The sequence below is a fragment of the Crinia signifera genome, chromosome 19 (genome assembly GCF_055691185.1).
Source record: "Crinia signifera chromosome 19, ASM5569118v1, whole genome shotgun sequence".
Classification (NCBI taxonomy): Eukaryota; Metazoa; Chordata; class Amphibia; order Anura; family Myobatrachidae; genus Crinia; species Crinia signifera.
In genome coordinates this window covers 109,448,426-109,471,448 of record NC_139226.1, presented here as the reverse complement: position 1 = coordinate 109,471,448, position 23,023 = coordinate 109,448,426, and the positions used below count along the sequence as shown (strand labels likewise).

Genomic DNA, 23,023 nt, shown 5'->3' with positions numbered 1-23,023 from the left:
TTCTGGCAGCGGCTGGCGACGGAGACCTCCGCCACCTTCCATCGCCTTCTGCGGCTTTCCAGCTGCCCCCAGCTCCCCCAGATCCCTGCTCATCTCCCTGAAGCGGAGATGAGCAGGGAAAGTGCTCCCCGCCGTTTTGACGGAGCTGTGCATGCGTGTGAGATGCGTGGGCGTCCTTGTTAGATGTAGCACCAGCAATCGCCAGCTAAGGGAATCTTAGCTGTACATCAGACTCCTCACATCATTTGTTTACAGATCTGAGGACTCATGAGGCAGGCTTCCTGCCATCTCTGCCTCCCCCTGAACATCCACTGCCTCCCTGCCATCCCCAAACACGTTCCAGAGTAAAATAGTTTAAGAACCCCTGCTTCTGATGTATACAAGCTAATTTCTGATTGGTATCTAAGAGTAGCTATAAACTATTCTTCATGTAACATTATGCAATACAGAAATCCAGTATCTTGCAGAATAAAGTGGCCTGCCTCTGATATTATACAGGTATTGGGGGGTATTCAATGTCGTGCGCTATTTGCGTCAGGGAGAAGAGCGCCCGCCACCTATTCATTGCTGCCATTTCAGTATTGAAGGTGAATTTCGACAGAACAGATCCGACTTTAAAACAAGTCGGATCTGTTTTGTCGGAAAACGGCCGTGGATTGTCGAATTCACATCCGTTTTTTGACAATCTAAGGCTGTTTTCACCAACACACCCCTTTTCGACACTCGGCAGATGGAACATTGAATTCCGCCTGTCGAGAAACCGTCAAACTGGGCAAAAACAGCTCAGAATTCCGACAGTCGGAATCCAAGATTGAATACCCCCTTAGTCCCATTACAGGACCCTCAGAGATCAGCCCATGTACACTGGACACTTCCATTTACTCATATCATCCCGCAGACATGCAGTGCAGGTCATATACATAGATCCAATTTGGATTTTAAAACATGTGTGAAGTGAAGAGGACAAACCGGGTACTGCCCCTGTCTGCACTTTACCTATGTAAACAGAGTGGCACTGTCTGGGTAAAGAGAGCAATGCCCCTGCCCATATAATTTGATAACCTGCTCTTTTGTATACAAACATTGTAAACTGGGGTAAAGTTGATGGCCGAACGCGGTAGATGCCCTTATCTTCTATTTTCATCCTGTCTACAAGACACTGTCACTACATCAACAGCAAAGTCCAACGTGCAGTGTCACACTTCCAACCATACAGAACTTGTTAATCCAGAGTAAAGTCCATGCTCAGCGGTTGCTGGTAACCTGCTGCATTGTGTTCTGAGTGCTGACGTGCTCAGATTCATTTAAAGGAAAATTCCTCCTCACGTTCCCCATGCTCTGTGTAATGCAGACAGTAGGACACATTATATATTGGATAATACTAAATTAAAGCTATTATTTTGTTTTTGAGTGGCAGAAAATGGTATAATATATGTATGGCATTTTCTGGGCGGAAGAGGGACATGGTAAGGTGGGTTAGGTCTAAATTGTAGTGGGCTAAGGGACCTCTTGATGTCACAGGGGAGGAGAGGGGGTGGAGAAAGGAGGAACAAGGTCGTAAGAAAGGTCCCAAACGGACCCTCGCGGGCTCTCTTCTCTCACCACGCTTCGTGTATGGTGGCTCGATTCGCTCGCCACCTGGTTACTAAAGGAAACCAGTGGTGGCGTGGATAGTGAAGGAGCAAGCCCCCCGATCTTGCTCCTCCCCTGGGCATGGAAGGTCCTTTAGCCCACTACAGTTTAGCATCTACCATGGTGGGGAGGGCAAGAGTGGAAAGCAGAATGAAGGATGGAGGGCGGTACTGAGCCGCCAAGGAGACCAGGAAGAAAGCTGCAGCAGCTGCCAAGTACGGGACACCCAGGAATTCAACCAAGCAGGGAGCAGGTGTCAGTGAGCTGTACACCTCCCTGCCTGGAGCCCACCCGTGGATTATGATTGCGGGTGGCGGTATTTTTCATCCCATCCACAAGTGCACCAGGTGATTCAGCCATGGTGGGCGCACTATGAAGGTTACACTGTAGGAGGCGAGCTATACAAGGACCCAATGCATATACTGGAAAGCAAATACTTGTGTAGTAGTATGATAAACCCTGCACAGAAACATCCACGTGACCTCCTGCCCGCAGAGATACCAACTGAGGCAACCAGCTTGCATAGGTCAGAGCTAGCAGGGTGTGCAACCTGCGGAGGTACACATTACAGGAATAGCACATGGTGGGGTACATGTATTCTGGGGGGGGGGGAGAGAAAAGTCACAAACACATCTTTGTAGGGGACTAATGAATGGGAAATATTGATAAATCATTTTCATAGAATCAATCCGCTGGGTGGTGTCTGCTGCCCCCACCCCCCTGTGGACCGGGTCAGAGCGGGTGAGCGTAGGAGGGGGGGAGCAGAGGAGGGTTGTGAGCGGGGGATCGCCTGGGGTGCTGACAGGGCTTGCACGGGTCCTAGCTGGAAGAGAGGGTTAGGGTTAGAAGAAACAGAGGAAGGTAAGTATACTTACCTAACGCATGTTGGGTTTCCCTCCTTTGGTATGCAGGTGTCAGTATTCTGACTGCCGATCATCCGTATGATTTCCAAATTTGAAATAATTGAAGTTTGTTTGAAAATTGTGTCTCTGTTTTTGTATTATAGTATTTGCAATGAACTCTACACTGCCCAAGATCCAAGAATACAGACAATGATTCCATCTTCAGTGGATCATAAAAAGCTTGTTTCGCTCTCTGACTGACTTGAAGCCACTAATGCAATGCAGATGCGCTTAGCCAGAACACCTGTCAAATGTCCACCAGACTGAAATTTGTATGTACAATAGCTATACCATTGGTTTTGTGATTTCATATTTAATTTACTATCATTCATGACATTTATGTTTTAATAAAAGACAATTATTTGTGCCTTAATGATGTTTTTTTCTGTGAAAATTCCTTCAAATCATCGTTGTGAAACAGATTTTTTTTTTTATATAAGATAAATGTAGAAGTGAACCGTAGGGTAATCACTAGAGCAGGTGTTACAAACTCTATAACAAGCAGCTGCTTTATAATATACCATAACCGCTGCAATCTTTACCTTTATACAACAGGGATTAAAAAAAACCTCTTTCAGTGCTTACACACGTATTAGAAGTGCTATATTGTGTTGGTGTTGACTTGGGATCAGTAAAGAGTCCTTCAAGATAACCTACGTACTTACTCAATAACTTTCGGGAAATCTTACATCCTTGTGCTATATGCAATACTGACATTGGGGGTTATTCAGATGTGGTCGGAGTTGCTACCACTGCTGCTTCCTTGAAATTTCCCATGAGTCATATGCCTAGGGTCAGCACTTGTTGGAGGGCAGAATTTGGATGCTTGTGTTGGTCAGTTGTAAATGTACCCACAAAGAGGTGGGTGCGCCCAGAAAAACACTGGGCGCCCCCATGTAAATGCAGGCCTGGCAAAGCCTGCATGAGGGGGGGGGGGGGGGGGTGGCTGACGTCACATGACGGGAACGCCAGCCTCATTCTTGGCCATTTCCAAGGCAAATAAATGTCAGTCTAGACTGAGGTTTATTTGCGAACAGGGGAAAAAAAATCATTTGATGGTTGGTTACCATCAAATGATTTTTCGCTCGTATGTCCGGTGAGCAGCGTTTACCAGCTCACTAAACAGCGAATGTACGCTGCTTAGGGAGCGGACTTGAATCAGGCCCAATATGACATCTTGAATGGAGTGTAAACGGATAGGACACGCACATACTGACCCTATAAACTGTCCTTCTTAGTAAATACAGTATGTATACATATTAAAACGTTTTTCAAATTTTGATTATGTGGTTTTTTATTATTCTATTAAATTGGATATTCGCAAATGAGGTTTTATGACCAATCAATGAACATAATAAAATTAGGCCAGTTAAAGGAGATGGCCATTACAGTTGTGCCAAGGGGTGCCCTCACCGCTAAATCCGCCCATGACAGTGATAGCTCTGTATGCATCCACAGAGGTCACTGTCCTTAGCCCTCCCCACCAATGGTGATGACACGCCTCCATTTTCACACTCCCTGCCTCACCCCCAAACAGACTTAGACTGTCAATCACTGATGCAATGGTAGGGTCCACTGTTAAGGGGTATGGCCAATCCCCTTTACCCCGGTGGACTAATCTAACCAAGGGGAAGACTTTTTCTTTTATTTTGAGAAGAATGTTTTTTTTTTTTAATGTTTAACATGTAATCCTCCAATGAGTGAATCTCTGTATGGAGCGGTAAAAGGCAGAAATGACTGACAGTATTAGTGAGATGGGATGAGTAGAAACCTTGGACTTTGATGTGTAATAGTAGATCAGTCTTTCAGATCCCCTGCAGCTCAGCTTACTGTACCTAGAATGTTTCTATTCCCATGTTCCCTTATACAATTGAATCTGAGCTCTGTAAGGAAAATCCATGTTGGCAAGAATCAAAATGAGCCAAAGTCTGAGAAAATATAATTAATGAAAGCTTTACTGTTCATTTCATGAAGAATATTGTTACAATATAGGACAGATACAAGATAATGTGTGATTATAGAGATTACACAGTACAAAATAATTGCTATATATGTCATGATTGCAGCCAGAGTGACATCACTGAAGAATGTATACGGTCGAAGGTCACGATTTTGAAAAAAAAAAGGGAAAATAACTAATTAAGGGGTCTCACAAAAAGGATTGCCAGCATACTCACTGCTATCATACCCATTTCAATCGTACCTAGTGTCATCATGTCCAGTGCCACCATGCCAGCACCATCATACACACTGCAGTTATGCCCACTGTCATTATACCCATTATTTCCACTGCTGTCATACCCAATGTTATTATGCCCACTGCCGTCATAACCAGTGTCATTATGCCCAGTATTGTCATACCCACAGTTATCATGTCCACAGCTGTGATGCCCAGTGCCAACATGTGCACTACCATCACACCTCCTCCCGTCATACTCTGGTCTTCAATATGGTTGTCAATATTATGTGCTATACTTGGGGCTTAAAGTGGTCCATAGGAGGTGGTGGCAATCAATTCCCTCTGCCACCTAATTACCCCACCTATTAGGCAGAGCTAGGGCCGGTCGTAGGGTCTTTGGCACTAATCTGCAAACTATAATGTTTTTATGTTATTATAGAATTACCGTGCAGGGAGAAGGTGGAAGTTGAACTACAGTACTTCCACCTCACCACTACAGGTGGTGAACTTAGTTGTACCACAGTTTTTAACATTTTAGCATATGCATTTGATATATACTGTAGATCCTTTGACACTTGTATTTAATTATTTAATCCACAACAGACACCATTGGATAGAAGGCACCTGGGGGACAGGGAGAATGCTATTATTAAGGGTACAGACAGAATATACCTTTGCTGTTGACGTAGTACCCAGAAACACCCTTGTATTGTACTGCAGAGAAGTGCCAATGCAATGAGTTTTTTCAATTCTAGAACTGTAAAGTAAACTATTTTAATTCAAGACTCTTATATTAATACTCCTATTCTTCCTCTGGGATTTATAGATATAAATGCATAAGATGTAAGCAGGGGTTAAAGTGAGGGGGAACGGGATGGAACTGAGTTCCACCACATCCAATGGTGAGGTGGAAAATTTTAACCTCCATATTGGCCCTGCACAGTAATTCTCACAGAAAAGCATTCTAGTTTGCAGGTGGATGCCAAAAACCCTACCACTGGCCCCGTCACTGCTTAATGGGGGGAGGGGAGGGGGTGTAAATAGGTGGCATAGAGAAATTAGTTCCCCCACCTCTGCATGACCACTTTAAGCCCTGGATGTAAGCATAACATGGTATATTTAAATTAACTGATTTTACATCAAAGCAGAAAAAACTCAAAGCACTCCTACTGGTTCTCACTGATTCGTTATATTCTCTACTGCCGGAACAAGTCAGATAGCACGCCTCTACGTGCAGCTACCATAAACCTACGTAGAGTTATGTTTATTATTATTATTTTATGTTCTACACTGTGTTAATAATGTATATAGCCCATTTCATGAGCAAGATAACATGATTACACATAGTAACTAATGAAGCTATACAAATATTTGAAGGACACCATTTGATGTGGTTGTCTGATAGACACTGTCATTCGCTACCGGCTGGGAGCAAGGTGCTGTTAATGAAGTTACTGATCTTGTCAAGGAGATCTTTCTCCAGGATCTCCAGGTTCCTTTGATCCTGTTCACTCACAGCGTCATTTATTAGCTTCTGCTTCAAGTCTGCGACACTCTTTACAAGTGCCTGCTTGATGATGTTTCCGTAGAATGTTGCCATAGCTTTGAACGTTACAACCTTCTGGTTCATATTGATCATGAATCGGTCTAGCGTCTTCCTGGCATACCCAAGATCCAAAATGGTTTTCTCCTTAAAAACATCCGTAAAGAGGCTCATTTGCTTTTTCAGTAGTGCAGTGTTGTCCAGGATCTTGCTCACCACCTGGTTAACATTCTTTTTAATCTTTAAATTCATGTTTTCAATCTGTTTGCTCAAGGAATTCTGCAAATCATCTGCAAATGGAGACAGACTCTGATACAAAGCTAGGACTTGCTGGTCTATCTTCTCAGTTATCTTCTCAGTGCTACTTAGTAGGTTCTCACTTAGCTCCTCAAGGCTCTCTGTAATGGTATTTTCCAGTTTTTGTGAAAAAGATACAAATGGCAATGGCATATTTCCCGGATTCGCTCTAATCTTAATGTCTAGATCCAAGGCTATATTCTTTAGCTTCTCGGTAACGGTCAAGCTGTTTTTTTGTAGAAGAGCTTGAAGTTCCTCATCAAAGAACGTAAGTGTGTCCATAAGGGCTTCTGTGGTCTTGCTCAGCTGCTTGACTACTGCACCAGAATATGGGGAGAGCTTGTTTCTCAGCTGTTCTGATTCCTTTTGGACCTCTATTGGCAGTTTCACAGAGTCTGGTTCCATCTCGGCCTGGATCAGTTTAGCAAAAATAGTAGCTTTCTTGTGTGGGTCTTCTTCATTGACACTATTTAGGTTGTCTATCAGAGCACTGTTAAAGTTTAAAAATAAAAAAGTTATTAAAAATAAATACAGTAGATGTTGCATACACATACTGGATGCTAACTTCATTGAAGGTGGTGATACCTGGTGCACACATGCATTAACATTCCCACCCACTGCCTGCCCAAAAATAGGGTTGGCCTAACTGAAAGAGGGCATGGCCTCACAGGGACCCCATTCCGTCACTCAAGGAGCGTGTCCAGCACTCCTGGAGATGCTGGCTGCTCCCAGAGACTGTGTTGTCTGCAGTGCTGCAGGAGAGTGCCACAATGAAGCACCTGGCTCCTGTCAAAGCCAAAGAGCCAGCACTTTGGTTTCAACCTTTTGTGACCGGCTAGCAAGGCCAGTGCTGGGGTCAATTAGGAGTGCAAGCGGGTTTGTATCATGAAACTCAATTACACTATGTGAATTTCACACCAGAGAAATGCAATTCAATTCCAAATGGCAATTTGAGAGACTCGTGACCAAGTTACACAACTTTTCTATAAAAATTGACCTGGGTGATATACAGAGAAAATGGGGACCCCCACATATAATTTAATATAGTTTTGTAAAACGTTGGGGGGAAAAAGCACTTTAGATCTCATTTGCAAATTCTAAAACCATATTTCCCACGACCAGATGCCCTTCCTACATCATTTTACCCATTATTGAGAATTTTACAGCACTCAAGATCCAACTCGCACCTAACTGCAAATAGGGGGAAAGACTGAGCACTGTTTCACTTAACTCCCAGTCTGCAGCTGTTTATTAGAGGTACTCAGACCCTAAAAAATAAAAGAAAATAAATACAAAAAAACAGCACTTTTGGGAGTGATTCTGAATTTATTTTTATTTAATAAAGTAAGTAAGTAAGTTTAATTTATATAGCGCACTTTCTCCAACAGGACTCAAGGCACTTTACGGACATTTAAAAACAATGCACACAATACAGAGGATGTTGGTAGTACAGTAACAGACAATGCACACAATACAGAGGATGTTGGTAGTAAAGAAACAGGCAATGCACACAATACAGAGGATGTTGGTAGTAAAGAAACAGGCAATGCACACAATACAGAGGATGTTGGTGGTACAGTAACAGACAATGCACACAATACAGAGGATGTTGGTAGTACAGTAACAGACAATGCACACAATACAGAGGATGTTGGTAGTACAGTAACAGACAATGCACACAATACAGAGGATGTAGGTAGTACAGTAACAGACAATGCACACAGTACAGAGGATGTTGGTAGTACAGTAACAGACAATGCACACAGTACAGAGGATGTAGGTAGTACAGTAACAGACAATGCACATAATACAGAGGATGTTGGTGGTACAGTAACAGACAATGCACACAATACAGAGGAGGATGGTAGTACAGAAACAGACAAGTCACAGACAAAAGAAACCCGGCATTGAGCACACAGTAAGCATAATGCAGGATTGGTGCAGCATTTTGGATAATAACTTCCATGGGTTGTGTACTCCACCCTAATAAGGTACCAGGTGCGGCTGCCATTTTAGGCGCTCTGCGTAGGATTACCCTGGGTGGAATAGCTTACCCCTAAAAGAAATTACCCAAAATGGGTGATTTCAGTGTATACTCAGGTCAATGTATTTTTCATCCCATCCACAAGTGCACCAGATGAGGCAGCCATGGTGAAGGAGAGGGCCAGATAGGCAACCCTGTATTAATGTCGCTCAGGTGTATGAAACAACCTTTATTAAGGATGGCCATCCACCATCAATGATTTGAAATCATCGATGGTTTATGGCCGATGTTGAATACTGCCATTGATGTGGGAGAACCAGATGGTTTCCTTACATTGATGGCAAAGAACAACCGATGTTTCCTTTTTTTTTAACCTATTGACTGTCCACTTAGACCATAGGTGGGCAACAGGCGGCCCGCGGGCCGGATGCGGCCCGCGAGACGCTTTTGTCTGGCCCGCCGAACAAACATATTTTAATATTACATGCGGCCCGCGAGCGCCATTACTTTATTTAAATGTGTGTTTTAAAAAAAATACTTTGATATTGCTGCCGCCGCCGCCGCCGTTAAAGTCCGTCTGTGCCTGCCGCGCACAGCATTACTGGGAGTGTGGGAGGGGACGTGATGACGCGGCAGCCGGCTCTGCACCATTGGTTGGCGCTGCCGCGTCACCGCGTCCCCTCCCACGCTTCCAGGAATACTGTGTGCGGCAGGCACAGACGGAGACGGGCATTAACGGCGGCAGCAGTACTTCCATAAAGTGTCAGCTTGTCCCCAGGCTGAGTGTCCCAATGCTGTAAAGGTATGCTGTGCGCATCAGGCACAGTCCTGCATAAAGTGTTTTGGCGGACAAATATGTGAGGCTGAAAAACGGCTGCTAACAGGCAATAATTTTTTTGCATTAGTGTTGTGTGTATATATATATACACACACACCCACCCACACTGTGTGTGTGTGTGTGTGTGTGTGTGTGTGTGTATATATATATTTTTATACACATACATACATACATACCCACCCATACAGTGGGCCTTATTCTGGTTGGTGCGGCCGGGCCGTACGCGTACGTCCCGGGGTTTTTTATGATCTGCGCATGCGTACATTCGCTAATGCGCAGGCGCGAACACTCCACAACGCTTACGGACGGGTCTCAACGTGCGAAAAAACCTATACGCGAGTGTACGGGCATTGGGGGCGGCATAGGGGCGTGATGAGGGGAGCGGCCGAAATAATGAGGGAAAATGGGCGTAAATATGGGCGTACACGGGGGTGTGCACCAAAAATGAGCGGTGCTACTACCGCACGATCGACTAAAGCACCGTTCATTTCGGACACAAAACAGGCGGCCGCCAACCGCCATCTCAAACCACCCCTACAGATACCGCATGCCAGCGTGCGCCTGGATTTGCTAATTTACGCTGATTACTACCAAACACATACACCTGAATGTAATAACCAATGCTGCAGTCTATTAAGTCCAAACCATGATTTCACTACCTGCAAGCCACACACAGCACTCAAACACATTGGAAGCTTATCTTTCTATACTTCTCTACATTTAAAGGTTTGTTTAATTTAAGGTAAGAATCTTTGTAAGACCTGCTTATATATGCTAAGGTAGGTATTTGTTAAACAGTTAGACACATTCACTACGTGCTTTCATAGACTTTACACCAGGGGTGTCCAAACTTTTTGTGACGAGGGCCAGATTTGGTGAGGTGAAAATGTGGGGGGCCGACCATTCAGCCTGACATTCTTTGAATCATTTATCACATCAGAATGGTCCCCCACTCTGCCCCCATTCACGCTATGTCCCCCAGCCTGCCCCTTCACTGTATTTCCCCCAGCCTGCCCCCATTTACTGTATGTCCCCCAGCATGCCCCTCCTTCACTGTATGTCCCCCATTCAATGTATGTTCCCCACTCTGCACCCATTCACTCTGTCCCACAGCTTGCCCCCTTCTCTTAATGTCCATCAGTGCCTCCATTCATTGTATGTCCCCACGCCTGACCCTCCTTCACTGTATGACTCCCATTCACTGTATGACCCCCATTCTCTATGTACCCCACTCTTCCCCCATTCACTGTATGTTCCCCAGCCTGCCCCTGCTCCCCTTCTCTGAATGGCCATCACTGCCTCCATTCACTGTATGTCCCCCAGCCTGACCCTCCTTCACTGTATGTCCCCCACTCTGCCCCCTCCCTTCTCTGTATGTTTCCCAGCCCCTTGTGTGAGCCAGAGGAAGGAGAGGCAAAGCAGGCACTGCAAGGACAGGAGATGCTTGGGCTCCCGCTGCTGCCCTCCTCCGCTCTGCATGTTACGGGAGCAAGCTTCCCCCTTGCTGCCCCCCTCCCCAAACACTGTTGTCACTGTGATTGTGGAGTAGGGTGATATACTATTGCAGCAGCAGGGGTAGGACGCCAAACACATCTGACTGTGGCGGCTGGCACCTCCTCACTCTAGCAGACAGCAAGGTAAAGGCGCACTCGCCGGGGCCCCACCTTTAGTGTCCTGTGTTGTGCTTCCCACATCTGATGCTCTGCCCGCTTCCAGCTGGAGGCTTCGGGCCACTTGAAAAGACAACACGGGCCGCAATTGGCCCCCGGGCCTGACTTTGGGCATGCCTGCTTTACACAGTAGCACACTCAATCTACACAAGTCGACATGTGTCAACGTGTTCACTCTAATACAAACATAGGTTTTGTATTTAGGATACAATAACATAAACCACATCTAACACCTACAAAGGATGTTTCAGCAATGTTTTAAGCCCATGCCCAATATTTTGCACATTAATTAATTAAATCAATTAATTAATTTTCATAATTATAGTTGAAAGCCAAGATTTGCAGGTCCATATATGTGAAGGGTATGTCAGCGTACACGGACGTACGCTCACTCTCACGAGCGGTGACATAAGCTGACTTTTCTATTGAAAACAATAGGGACCCGTCCGTGCAAGCTGGCGTATGCTCAGATAGCCGCAAGAAGTCGGTGGGAAGACGGACGAGAGACGTCCGTAAACGGTGGTGTACGCTCAATTGTACGCCAGTTGTCGGAGTGTAAGGGCTGGCCCGTCCGTGTACGTTGGCGTACGCTCAATTGTACGCCACTCCCCTTTGACGTTGTTTCTGGCCGTACGTATGCGGCTGAGTTGTGGGTGGACTTAACCCCAACGGCCGCGTACGGATAGCGTACGTTAATAGCGAACGTACGCACGTTTGGCCGCACCGATCAGAATAACCTCCAGTGTGTGTATGTATGAATATCTATCTATATATATATATATATATATATATCTATATATATCTATATATATATTTATATATATATATATATCTATATATATCTATATATATATATATATATATATAGATATATATATTCATACATACACACACTGTGTGGGTGGGTATGTATGTATGTATGTGTATAAATATATATATTTATAATGTTTTCACCATTGATTGTGCCTTGACAAAGGGGCGTTGTTGCCCCGAAACGTTGGCTGTGTTTTTTGCTGTTTTTTCTAATACACCATTTGCATCAAGTCCCTGGAGTGCCTGCTTTTTTGTTCATTCTTCTAAATATTGCTTAGCCGAGCACCAGGGCTGCTGACCTACGAGAGGAGAGTGCCAGTCCGTCGACCCACTATATATATATATATATATATATATAATTGCATGAGCCGGCACTCCACAGCAAATGGCAATGACTACTGGCGCATTCTCGAGATATAGTGCAGTTTTGTACCGAAGTACTGCGATGGCATTCACAGGACTTAATTTTTTTAAATAAAATGCAGACCATACTTTTGAAGAATTAAATCCTGTGAGTGCCGCTGCAGTATTGTGGTACAAACCTGCACTATATATATATAATATTTTTATATTATATCCTGGAAAGTAAATATTCTTGATAAAAATCTTAAGCATTTTTTGTGATTTGTATTGTATATACAAGATATTATGTGTGCGGCCCTCGAATATTTTCTGGTTTTGTTAAGCGGCCCCCCAGCTAAAATAGTTGCCCACCCCTGACTTAGACTCTGTCTATCCTATACTCCATACTCGCTTCAGATGCTGCAGGCTACCAAAGATATAAGGGGCTAACAATCTAGCTTGTGCTAGAACCCCTGCTTCAGACGGTCAGAGCTGTTACAGTGTTTATAATACAAACTCAGGCAGAGCCGGCCCTAGGCATAGGCAGGCTAGGCAATTGCCTAGGGCATCAGCCTATGCCTAGGGGCAGCAGTCTCCTATGCCCTGTGCTGCCGAGAGAGGGAGCGGGTACAGTTTACTAAGCCCGGGTATGTTAGGGGGGCCCGGCTCACCTCCCTCCTCCTCCCTGGATCCCGGGTTTCTCGGTGGTGTGGTCGCTAGAGCACCACCACAGTGTCCCTTTTGCAGCTTGTTTGTTACGTATCAGAGGCTGAACAGAGGCAGCCGGCCAACCAGAGCAGTAGGAACATTGGCTTCATGGGATATGTAGTTTATCGTTTTCTGGGGCACATTTCAAGCAGTTAAGGATAAACTACAAATCTCATGAGGCCATTGTGCCCCCCTGCTTTGACTGACTCAGAGAGAAAGGAGCCGAGGAAGCAGCGCTGACATACTGCATGTGTATTTACACTGTGGATCCGCGCTGGCATGTCTGGAGTCTGTGATAAGGCTGTCGTTTCAGAAGGGAGTCAGCCCTGCAGTTCCCTGCCTCCCCCTGCCTCCTCTGTGTTTATAAAACCATCAGGTCAGCAGCATGACAGCATCAGTAAAAAGACTCCTCCCGGTTGTGCACAAATATGTGCTTTCATCACTAACAGGGTAAAGATCCATTTTATTTCTCTCTCTCTCTCTCTCTCTCTCTCTCTCTCTCTCTCTCTCTCTCTCTCTCTCTCTCATCTAAATATACATATAACCATACATAAATAAAACAATTAAAAACAATTGATATCCAGCATTTCTACAGATGATGTTTCAATTAATTCAATGGTATAACTTTTTATGATGGATTTGTTAATACAGTCCCCTGCTTTTTGTTAATCACTTTTGATTAATTGAGATCAGTTCACATATCTCCAAAGATTTGTATAGCTCAGTTCCCATTTAAGTGTGACAGTTCATGTGCCTTAATAGGATTTAGTTGCATATAAGTGTTTCGTTAATTATTAGCACTGTGGAGTTCGCAGCAGGTCACTCCCAGCGTGCGGCCAAAGTAGCGGTGGTCACAGGAACCAGATAGAGCAATAGGAGATGGAGCTAAAGTTGGGGGCGATGTGAAGCAATGCTGGTAGCAGAGTTAAATGGCTTGACGCATTTCTCCGTCCTCAATGGCTGACGGTTTCCTTTACATATGCTCATTGCCTGGGGTTTCTTGCTCATTGCCAGGGGGTCACTGCTCATAGTGCACTAGCGATCCATGGGAATATAGATCATTATGCACTGTGTAATGTGACTATGGGTCACTATGCACTGTGTAATGTGACTATGGGTGACTACGTCCTGTGTAATGTGACTGTGGGTCACTATGTCCTGTGTAATGTAATTGTGGGACACTATGTCCTGTGTAATGGGACTGTGGGTCACTATATGCTGTGTAATGTGAATATGGGTCACTGTCCTGTGTAATGTGACTATGGGTCACTATGTGCTGTGTAATGTGACTATGGGTGACTACGTGCTGTGTAATGTGACTATGGGTCACTATGCACTGTGTAATGTGACTATGGGTGACTACGTCCTGTGTAATGTGACTGTGGGTCACTATGTCCTGTGTAATGTGACTGTGGGTCACTATATGCTGTGTAATGTGAATATGGGTCACTATGTCCTGTGTAATGTGACTATGGGTCACTATGCACTGTGTAATGTGACTATGGGTGACTACGTCCTGTGTAATGTGACTGTGGGTCACTATGTCCTGTGTAATGTGACTGTGGGACACTATGTCCTGTGTAATGTGACTGTGGGACACTATGTCCTGTGTAATGTGACTGTGGGTCACTATATGCTGTGTAATGTGACTATGGGTCACTATGTGCTGTGTAATGTGACTATGGGTGACTACGTGCTGTGTAATGTGACTATGGGTTACTATGCACTGTGTAATGTGACTATGGGTGACTACGTCCTGTGTAATGTGACTGTGGGTCACTATGTCCTGTGTAATGTGACTGTGGGACACTATGTCCTGTGTAATGTGACTGTGGGTCACTATATGCTGTGTAATGTGAATATGGGTCACTATGTCCTGTGTAATGTGACTATGGGTCACTATGTGCTGTGTAATGTGACTATGGGTGACTACGTGCTGTGTAATGTGACTATGGGTCACTATGCACTGTGTAATGTGACTATGGGTGACTACGTGCTGTGTAATGTGACTGTGGGACACTATGTCCTGTGTAATGTGACTATGGGTGACTACGTGCTGTGTAATGTGACTGTGGGACACTATGTCCTGTGTAATGTGACTATGGGTGACTACGTGCTGTGTAATGTGACTATGGGTCACTATGCACTGTGTAATGTGAATATGGGTCACTATGGGGGTTATTCTAGTTCATTCTTTCTGACAAAATCCTTCTTAGATGGACAAAACCATGTGCACTGCTGGTGGGGCAGATGTAACTTGTGCAGAGAGAATTAGATTTGGGTGGGGTTTTTCTTCAAAGTGAGATCTATATTGCATTGTAAAATAAAGCAGTCAGTATTTTCCCTGCACAGAAACAAAATAACTCACCCAAATCTAATTCTATCTGCACATGTTACATCAGCCCCCCTGCAGTGCACATGGTTTTGTCCATCTAAGAAGGATTTTGTCAGAAAGAATGAACTAGAATAAACCCCTTTGTCCTGTGTAATGTGACTATGGGTGACTACGGGCTGTGTAATGTTAATATGGGTCCCTACGCACTGTGTAATATGACTATGGGTCACTATGTGCTGTGTAATGTGACTATGGGTCACTATGTGCTGTGTAATGTGACTATGGTTCACTACGTGCTGTGTAATATGACTATGGGTCACTATGTGCTGTGTAATGTGATTATGGGTCACTACATGCTGTCTAATGTAAATATGGGTCACTACGTGCTGTGTAATGTGAATATGGGTCACTATGGGCTGTGTAATGTGACTTTGGGTCACTACGCAGCCATTTTCCCAGTGATCTTTACCGCTGCTCTGCCGGACCGACGATGAGGTGAGTAGAATGATATGGGTGCAGAGTGTACAGCGTGTGAGCCCCCAGGACCCAGGGGACCATGTGCGCTGCACACCTTGCACCCATTATGGATACATCAGTGGATGATGGGTGTTGCTGGCTTCTGCTGAGTTATATATGCTTTACCGGGAGAGGGGAGCTGGATCAGAGATAGAACTAGCAGCAGTGCTGGGGGGCACCAGCCAAAATTTTGCCTAGGGCATCAAATTAGCTAGGGCCGGCTCTGAACTCAGGATCATAACAGCTACATCTTTCCCTAATGGGCTGCACTGCAGGTGGGGCAGATGTAACATAAGCAGAGAGAGTTAGATTTAGGGGAGGTGTGTTCAAACTGAAATCTAAATTGCAGTGTAAGAATAAAGCAGCCAGTATTTACTCTGCACAGAAACAAAATAATATCCCTTTCACATCTCCTCTAAAATCCAGGTTATTGATGAGTTGCTGCCTGGTTGACCCGGGTCGAGGTGCGATGTGAGTAAACCAAACTTAATAACCCTAATCGACCAACCCAGCAATTCGACCCGGGATGTAAGAAGGGTTAAACTTGGGTCGCCTGTGTATAATGGGTGACCCGGGTTTAATGTGAAAGGATCAGACCTGGGTTGGAGCCAGGTTGGACCCAAGATCATGTTCCCGGGTTCAACATGGCTTTGCGATGTGAAAGCGGTATAACTCACCCAAATCTAACTCTCTCTGCACTTATTACATTTGCCCCACCTGCAGTGCATCATGGTTTTGCCCATTTGATAAAGATTTTGCTTGGCAAAGTTACAGGCATCTAGTAATAAAAATCGCATTCTACAATGGTATTAATAATAGCTTTCTGTTGTATGTAGTCCACAACAGGCTCACTCACCTTAGTTTTTTGGTGATGTCAAACAGCTGGATCTTTAACAAGCTGCCTTTGGTGCTGCTGCTCAGCAGACTGAGGTAGTTTAAGGTACCATCAGATACTTTGCTGATGTCAACATCAGCCTGGGACCCTAAGATAAAGAAACGATCATCCTTTATATATTGTTACAAGGAATCACATACACTGGTTAAATATGAAGTCTGGTTCTTTATTTTCAGCAGGTAGACAGCATTCCAGGATAACAGATTGGCAGTTCTTAACTTACAGCATGGCAGTTCTCAGGTCACAGCAATGGCAGTTATCACAATAAGGGTACTTCCAGAGAATCCCTAACGTAATCCCCGGACCCCCGCAAGCCTATTGCCCAGGCGCTAACTACCATTGGGAACCATGTCCTTCTGCCCTGAACACACATATACTGAACACACATATAACAGGAAGCAACAGGTGCTGCTAATCAGCCAGTTATTCCCAATACATCCTAGAAAAACCTGGACTGGATCTCCCCAGCTCTGCTGCTGTTCTAAATCCTGGACTGAATTTTCCAGTCCAGGATTTAGCATGCTTCCCTCTTGTGGAAGTATGCTGTCCCTGCCACATGATGTAGTAACTAGACTTAAGGTGCCCATACACTGCTGCAATGTCTCGCAGCAGTGTTTGGACACCCGATACCCTGGCAAGCCGACAGGACCTTCCCGGCGGCAGGGATGCATGCGATCCGTTGTGATGGATCGCATGCGTCCCTGCTTCCCGGATCCCTCACCGCCAGGAGGGATTTCCCAGGACGGGTGGTCGGACGGGCAGCAGGTCCGACCACCCGGTCGGGTCCGATGCACACGGGACAGTGCATCGAACCCGACGGCATGTCAGGGAGAGGCGATTTGGTCAGATTTAACGGGCCGATTGGTCGCAATCGGCCGAAATCGGACCAAATCGCCTCAGTGTGTGTGGGCACCTTTAACATGGCATAAAAGTAATAGAATTATAAAAGGTGTATGTCATTCTTAACTCTTTCTTTTACATCTAAACACAGATGTATCTCACTGATCCACGTGTGCGTCATGTTTGGAAGTGATTGATTTATGGCAAATATGGCAGCCAAACACAAATGACTTCACCATCTGAAAAAACTCAAACGCACCAAACAGAGGCGCTTAGTAAATTACTGGAGATATATATATATTTTTTATAAACAGACCCGTGTACATACATAACCAGCCGAGTTGTAATTCTGCAGAAACACGTGAGCTTATACCCCGTTCTCACTGCAGCCAAATTCCCAGGTCGAGCATGTAGACCCGGGAATTTTCCTTTTAACACGGGATTTTTGGCAGTGTGAACGGGTCGCATATCCGAATCTCATACACGGGTAAAACCCGTTCACACTGCCGAAAAACCCGTGTTTAAAGACAAATTCCCGGGTAGAACTTCTTCACCCGGGAATTTGCCTTGCAGTGAGAATGGGGGTCCAGCGCGGCAGTCCCCGGCATTTTAATGCCGAGTAAAAGCCGTGTCTTTCTCACTCGCAGTGAGAACACGGCATTAGTAAATTTACCCTGTAGAATCATATTGAAGAAACAGGAACAAATGACATAGACATTTACTGTACACTACACAATTTAAGGGTCAGCTGTCTACTGTGCTGTGGAGTGTACAGTAAATTTCTATGTCATTTGTTCCTGTTTCTTCAATATGATTCTACAGGGTAAATTTACTAAGCTCACAAGTTTCTGCAGAATTACAACTCGGCTGGTTATGTATGTACACGGGTCTGTTTATAAAAATATATATATATATTTCCAGTAATTTACTAAGTGCCTCTGTTACAGGCTACCGTACTGTCAGGTTTACAGACAATGACTAGGGGGCCACTGTCATTGGAAAGCCATCCATCCTGACGCTCATCTGCTGGTAGTACCAACAGATGAGCGGCAGTGGAGGCAGACGGCGGTGATGCGGGACGCGCATTAGCACTCACCGCTCATCACTGCCCTGTACACATGGGCGGATTTTGAGCTGAAAGCAGCTCAAACAACAAAACTGAGCTGCTTTCAGCTTATAGTCACCCAGTATGTACAGGCTTTTACACACACAGGCCCTTATTCAGATTGATTCGATCTGGCATGAATTCGCACCGGGACAGATATTTTGTGTATGTGCATGCGCAGCTGCATTTCTGAGCATATGCATACGCTGGGGGCGTGCGAACTCAGTGCTTAATCGAAAGATGGTGGAGGTTCCCACTGGTATCCGAATGGTTGTTTAAACATCCATTCGTGTGCTGGACGAACAAACTCAGCATGCAAATGGGGGCGGGCGTACCACCATTCGCCGGGTGGGCTCTGGATGACTCGCAAGGGTGCGAATTCATGCCCGAGTGAGTAAACCAGAATAAGGCCCATATTACAGCCCCAGCTGCCCGAGCACAGAGAATTGCTGAGCCAATGCATTCCATTTACAGGTTATGGGGCTTCCATTATTTATCTTACTGACCTGTGATAGAGAACACAATCAGAGTGATGGTTATGGCTTTCACCAACATTTTCTCTGTATGATTCGTCTGGTGATTCTGCAACAATAATGTTATATGTTACATGATGCAGTTATCATACATACACATGAAACTACGGTGACTTTCTGATTAGTTCTACAACAATGAGGATAAATGACTACAGCATACATATTTCAAATGAATAATGTAAACAGTAAACATACAAGGGGCCAGATTCTCTAAGCTTCAAAAGTGATAACATGGAGAGCGATAAACAGCCAGCCAATCAGCTCCTGCCTGCCATGTCACAGGCTGTGTTTGAAAAATGTCAGGCAGGAGCTGATTGTTTATCACTGTCCATTTTATCACTTTTGAAGCTTAGAGAATCTGGCCCAATGTGAGATTTAATAGGATGAGAGATTCAGAAAGTGAGAGATTTGGTGAGAAATCTCCAGTTTTTTTAAAGCGGCAATCATTTACACGGCAAAATCACACTGGTTTTGCAGTGTAAATGATTGCCGCTTTAAAAAACTGGAGATTTCTTACCAAATCTCTCACTTTCTGAATCTCTCATCCTATTAAATCTCACCCACAGTATCTCCTTACAGCAAGCAGAACGTTTATTCATTTACCTCACCCTCTCTCTGCTTTGGAGTTTAACGCTAGTTCCATAGAGCCATTTTTATACCAGAGCATCACCATTGTCTGGCTGTGCTTCCAAACTGTTTTCTTGGCATAAATTCAGGTAACAGCGTGAGCGTGGCATCCCTGATGCTTCTCCAATGTCAGGAAAATGCTGGCGAGACAAGAGAATGCTGGAGTTATATTATATGACACACTACTGTTCATGCAGTACATAGGGGCCCATTTATCACCTTGCGCATCTGAGGAAGTGATGAGATAATATCGGCATAAAGTCGCTAGGTCATCCATACTGGTGATTATATCAAACTCATAAAGCCAGATGTCCTGGATACTCCACATCCTCAAGCGGACAAGCATAAATCCCTGTGTTGTTTTTTTTTTTTGAGGGGGGAGGGGGGGGGTGCGCTGGTTTGGTGGTGCAATGCGCACTGACGTGAACCCCAGAGTCTTAGGGACCTGTTCAACAGAGGTGACCTGGACATTGGTTTGCAAGTTCCTCTCTTTGGCCAAATATATTCTAATCACCTCATATATGATAATTTAAATATAATTAAAATAATGAAGGAGTAATGATTGTATAGTGAACATGCACCCGCCATCTCTTGCATCTTTAGATGTTTATTTGATGTTGAATTGATAATATATATATTATTATTATTTGATGTTGCTTATATATATATTTGATGTTGAATTGATATTATATCTACAGATGGAGCGGGTCTTATTGTTGCTGGCGAACCGCCAGCAGCATGTTGCTGGCGATCCGCCAGCAACACGGTGCTCCATCTGACTGAGACGCACGTGCGTCCCCCACGCACGCGCGTCTCAGTATCCGGGCGGCGAGGCTGACGCAATCCTGTCCGCCTCCCGCTTCAGGGGGCTGCGGGGGGCTGCGGGGACCCTGTGTAGACACCGGGCGACCGCCGGCAGCACCGTCGGAAGGGGACGCGCGTGCACCTCATGCGCGCGCGTCCCCTTCTGGCATACAGATGGCGCGGGGCAGGGGATGATGGCTGGCGTCGCCATCCCCTGGATAGATAAGTCCCGCTCCATCTGTATTATTATCTGATGTTGCTTAGATGTTTATTTGATGTTGGATTGATGTTTTGTTTACTTTGAACCATAGTATTCTTGTATTTATATTTTCACACGATTCCACCCAATTTCTCGTTCCGATCAGCCGGAATTGGGTGAAATCGGGCCCAAATCGCATAGTGTATGGGGGTCTTTAGAGATACCTCTGCCCCGTGCCACGCAGTTGGTCTGGTAACCATCTCTCACAACAGCCTACAAAACTTTTCTCATGGAGCTTCTTACCTGTGCAATTAGCTAACAGTTACATGCCTGATCAGATTCTCCCACAGCCGCCTCATTTTAAATGCTCTCTGTAAAAGGATCTCTTTAAATAGGTTTACCCTTCTCCCACATATACTACCATATTATTACACCCTCACAGCTGTTCCAATCTCTAATCTGCTTCAGCTGTACCCTATTCCAATTAGAAAGCAAGCTTTTATGAGCACTGCCCTCCGAACTCTTCATTTTCGTGTCGGCATTTAATTTGGTTTAAAAGTTTAAATTAATTGTATTTTTTTATTTTTTATTCAAAAATGGTCTACATCGAATGTTGAACGATGTTAATGTTCTTATTTTAAAGTGGCTCACCACTGGATCTGCTACTAGCGCTAGGGCTGTTGAGCCTGACTAGACGTTGGACCTGAAAGGGTTAAGACCCATAGGCTTCTATTGGGTAACGCTACATAAAGATGGCGTTACCATTCGGGAAATGCTTGATACATATGGGAAGTGAGTCCAAATTCTGAAAACCTAATTTTGGAGATTTTTGGACATATTTTCCCTTTACTTCGTCCCGCCCTAAACCTTTCATCCTCTAGCAATACTCTATTCCTACGGTATCATTTTGTTGACATACATTTCTAAATAATGTGGTGTTTTAATCAAAGCAACACATGCAGTTACTATAACACTGATACAATTACTAATACAATGAGTGTATAATGTTCTAACCACATTAAACCTTCTAGGTCAACACTTCGTTTAAAATGCTGACAGCCTAATGAAAATTGTGATAAAAGATATTAAGACATTTTCAAAAACCACAGACAGTGTAAAACAATGACACACATGATTAATTTCACTGTTACTCTTCAGGATATCTCAAATGACATTCGTTTATTTTGTATAAAGCCTAAATCTCTGCTATATACATTTGCCTTATATTAACTTCCCATTAGTATGATCTGCATTATTAAGTATTGCCATGATTTTATTGCTTTAACATTTTTATGCTTTATGGTATAAATGTAATAAGCTGCATATTGCGTTCCATATTTATACGTGTGTGCCACCTACAGTCTGAAAATAAATTTGCAATTGTGAACATTATAGGAAAGCAAAATATCAGCACGGACTGTGTTATGCTTAGCATTACTGCCTCACAGCGCTGAGGTCATGGGTTCGATCCCCACCATGGCTCTAACTGTGCAGAGTTTGTATATTCTCCATGTGATTGTGTGGGTTTCCTCCGGGTACTCCGATTTTCTCCCGCGATCCAAAAAAATACTGGTAGGTTATTTGGCTCCAAACAAAATTAACCCTAGAATGTCTGTGTGTGCGTGTATATGTGGTAGGGAATATAGATTGTAAGCTCCACTGGGGCAGGGACTGATGTGAATGTTAATATATTCTCTGTACAGCGCTGGGGAATATGTGTGCGCTATATAAGAAACTGTTAATAAATAAAATAAATAAATAATACCAGCAGATGAGCAGCAATGGCTGGCGATGACATGGGAGCGGGCATCAGCTCTCACCACTCATCGCTGCTGGCTTTTGAGCTAAAAAACTGGGCTGCTTTCAGCTCAAAATCGCCCAGTGTGTATGGTCCTTAAGTTATACTTGACAACAGATATATATGTTGTATTTTTGTGTTTATTAATCCCTAGGGCTTTACTAAAATGGGAGATCTACTGGAGATGGAATTTGATATATAGCAACCAATCATATTCTACTACTTACTTATTTAGCAACTTCTAGAAGATAATAGATAAAATTTGGTTGCTATGGGCAACATCCCATCTTCATTAGAACTCCCATCTTAGTAAATTCATCCCATAGTGTCTAGGGGGGAAATGTAATAAGATGAGAGATTCAGAAAGTGAGAGATTTGGTAAGAAATCTCCAGTGTTTTTAAAGCGGCAATCATATATACTGCAAAATCAAACTGGTTTTGCTGTGTAAATGATTGCCACTTT

General features: G+C 44.3%; 1 protein-coding gene across 1 annotated transcript; it reads right to left on the bottom strand.

Moving 5' to 3' along the window:
• Nucleotides 1-4,471: 4,471 nt before the first annotated feature.
• Nucleotides 4,472-12,934, bottom strand: LOC146042032 (uncharacterized). Its single transcript, XM_083161940.1, has 2 exons — nt 12,872-12,934; nt 4,472-7,043 (listed from the first exon to the last, which is right to left on the bottom strand). Exon 2 carries the CDS (start codon nt 6,956-6,958, stop codon nt 6,125-6,127), a length of 834 nt encoding a protein of 277 aa, XP_083018066.1. The 5' UTR covers nt 6,959-7,043; nt 12,872-12,934; the 3' UTR covers nt 4,472-6,124.
• Nucleotides 12,935-23,023: the final 10,089 nt, after the last annotated feature.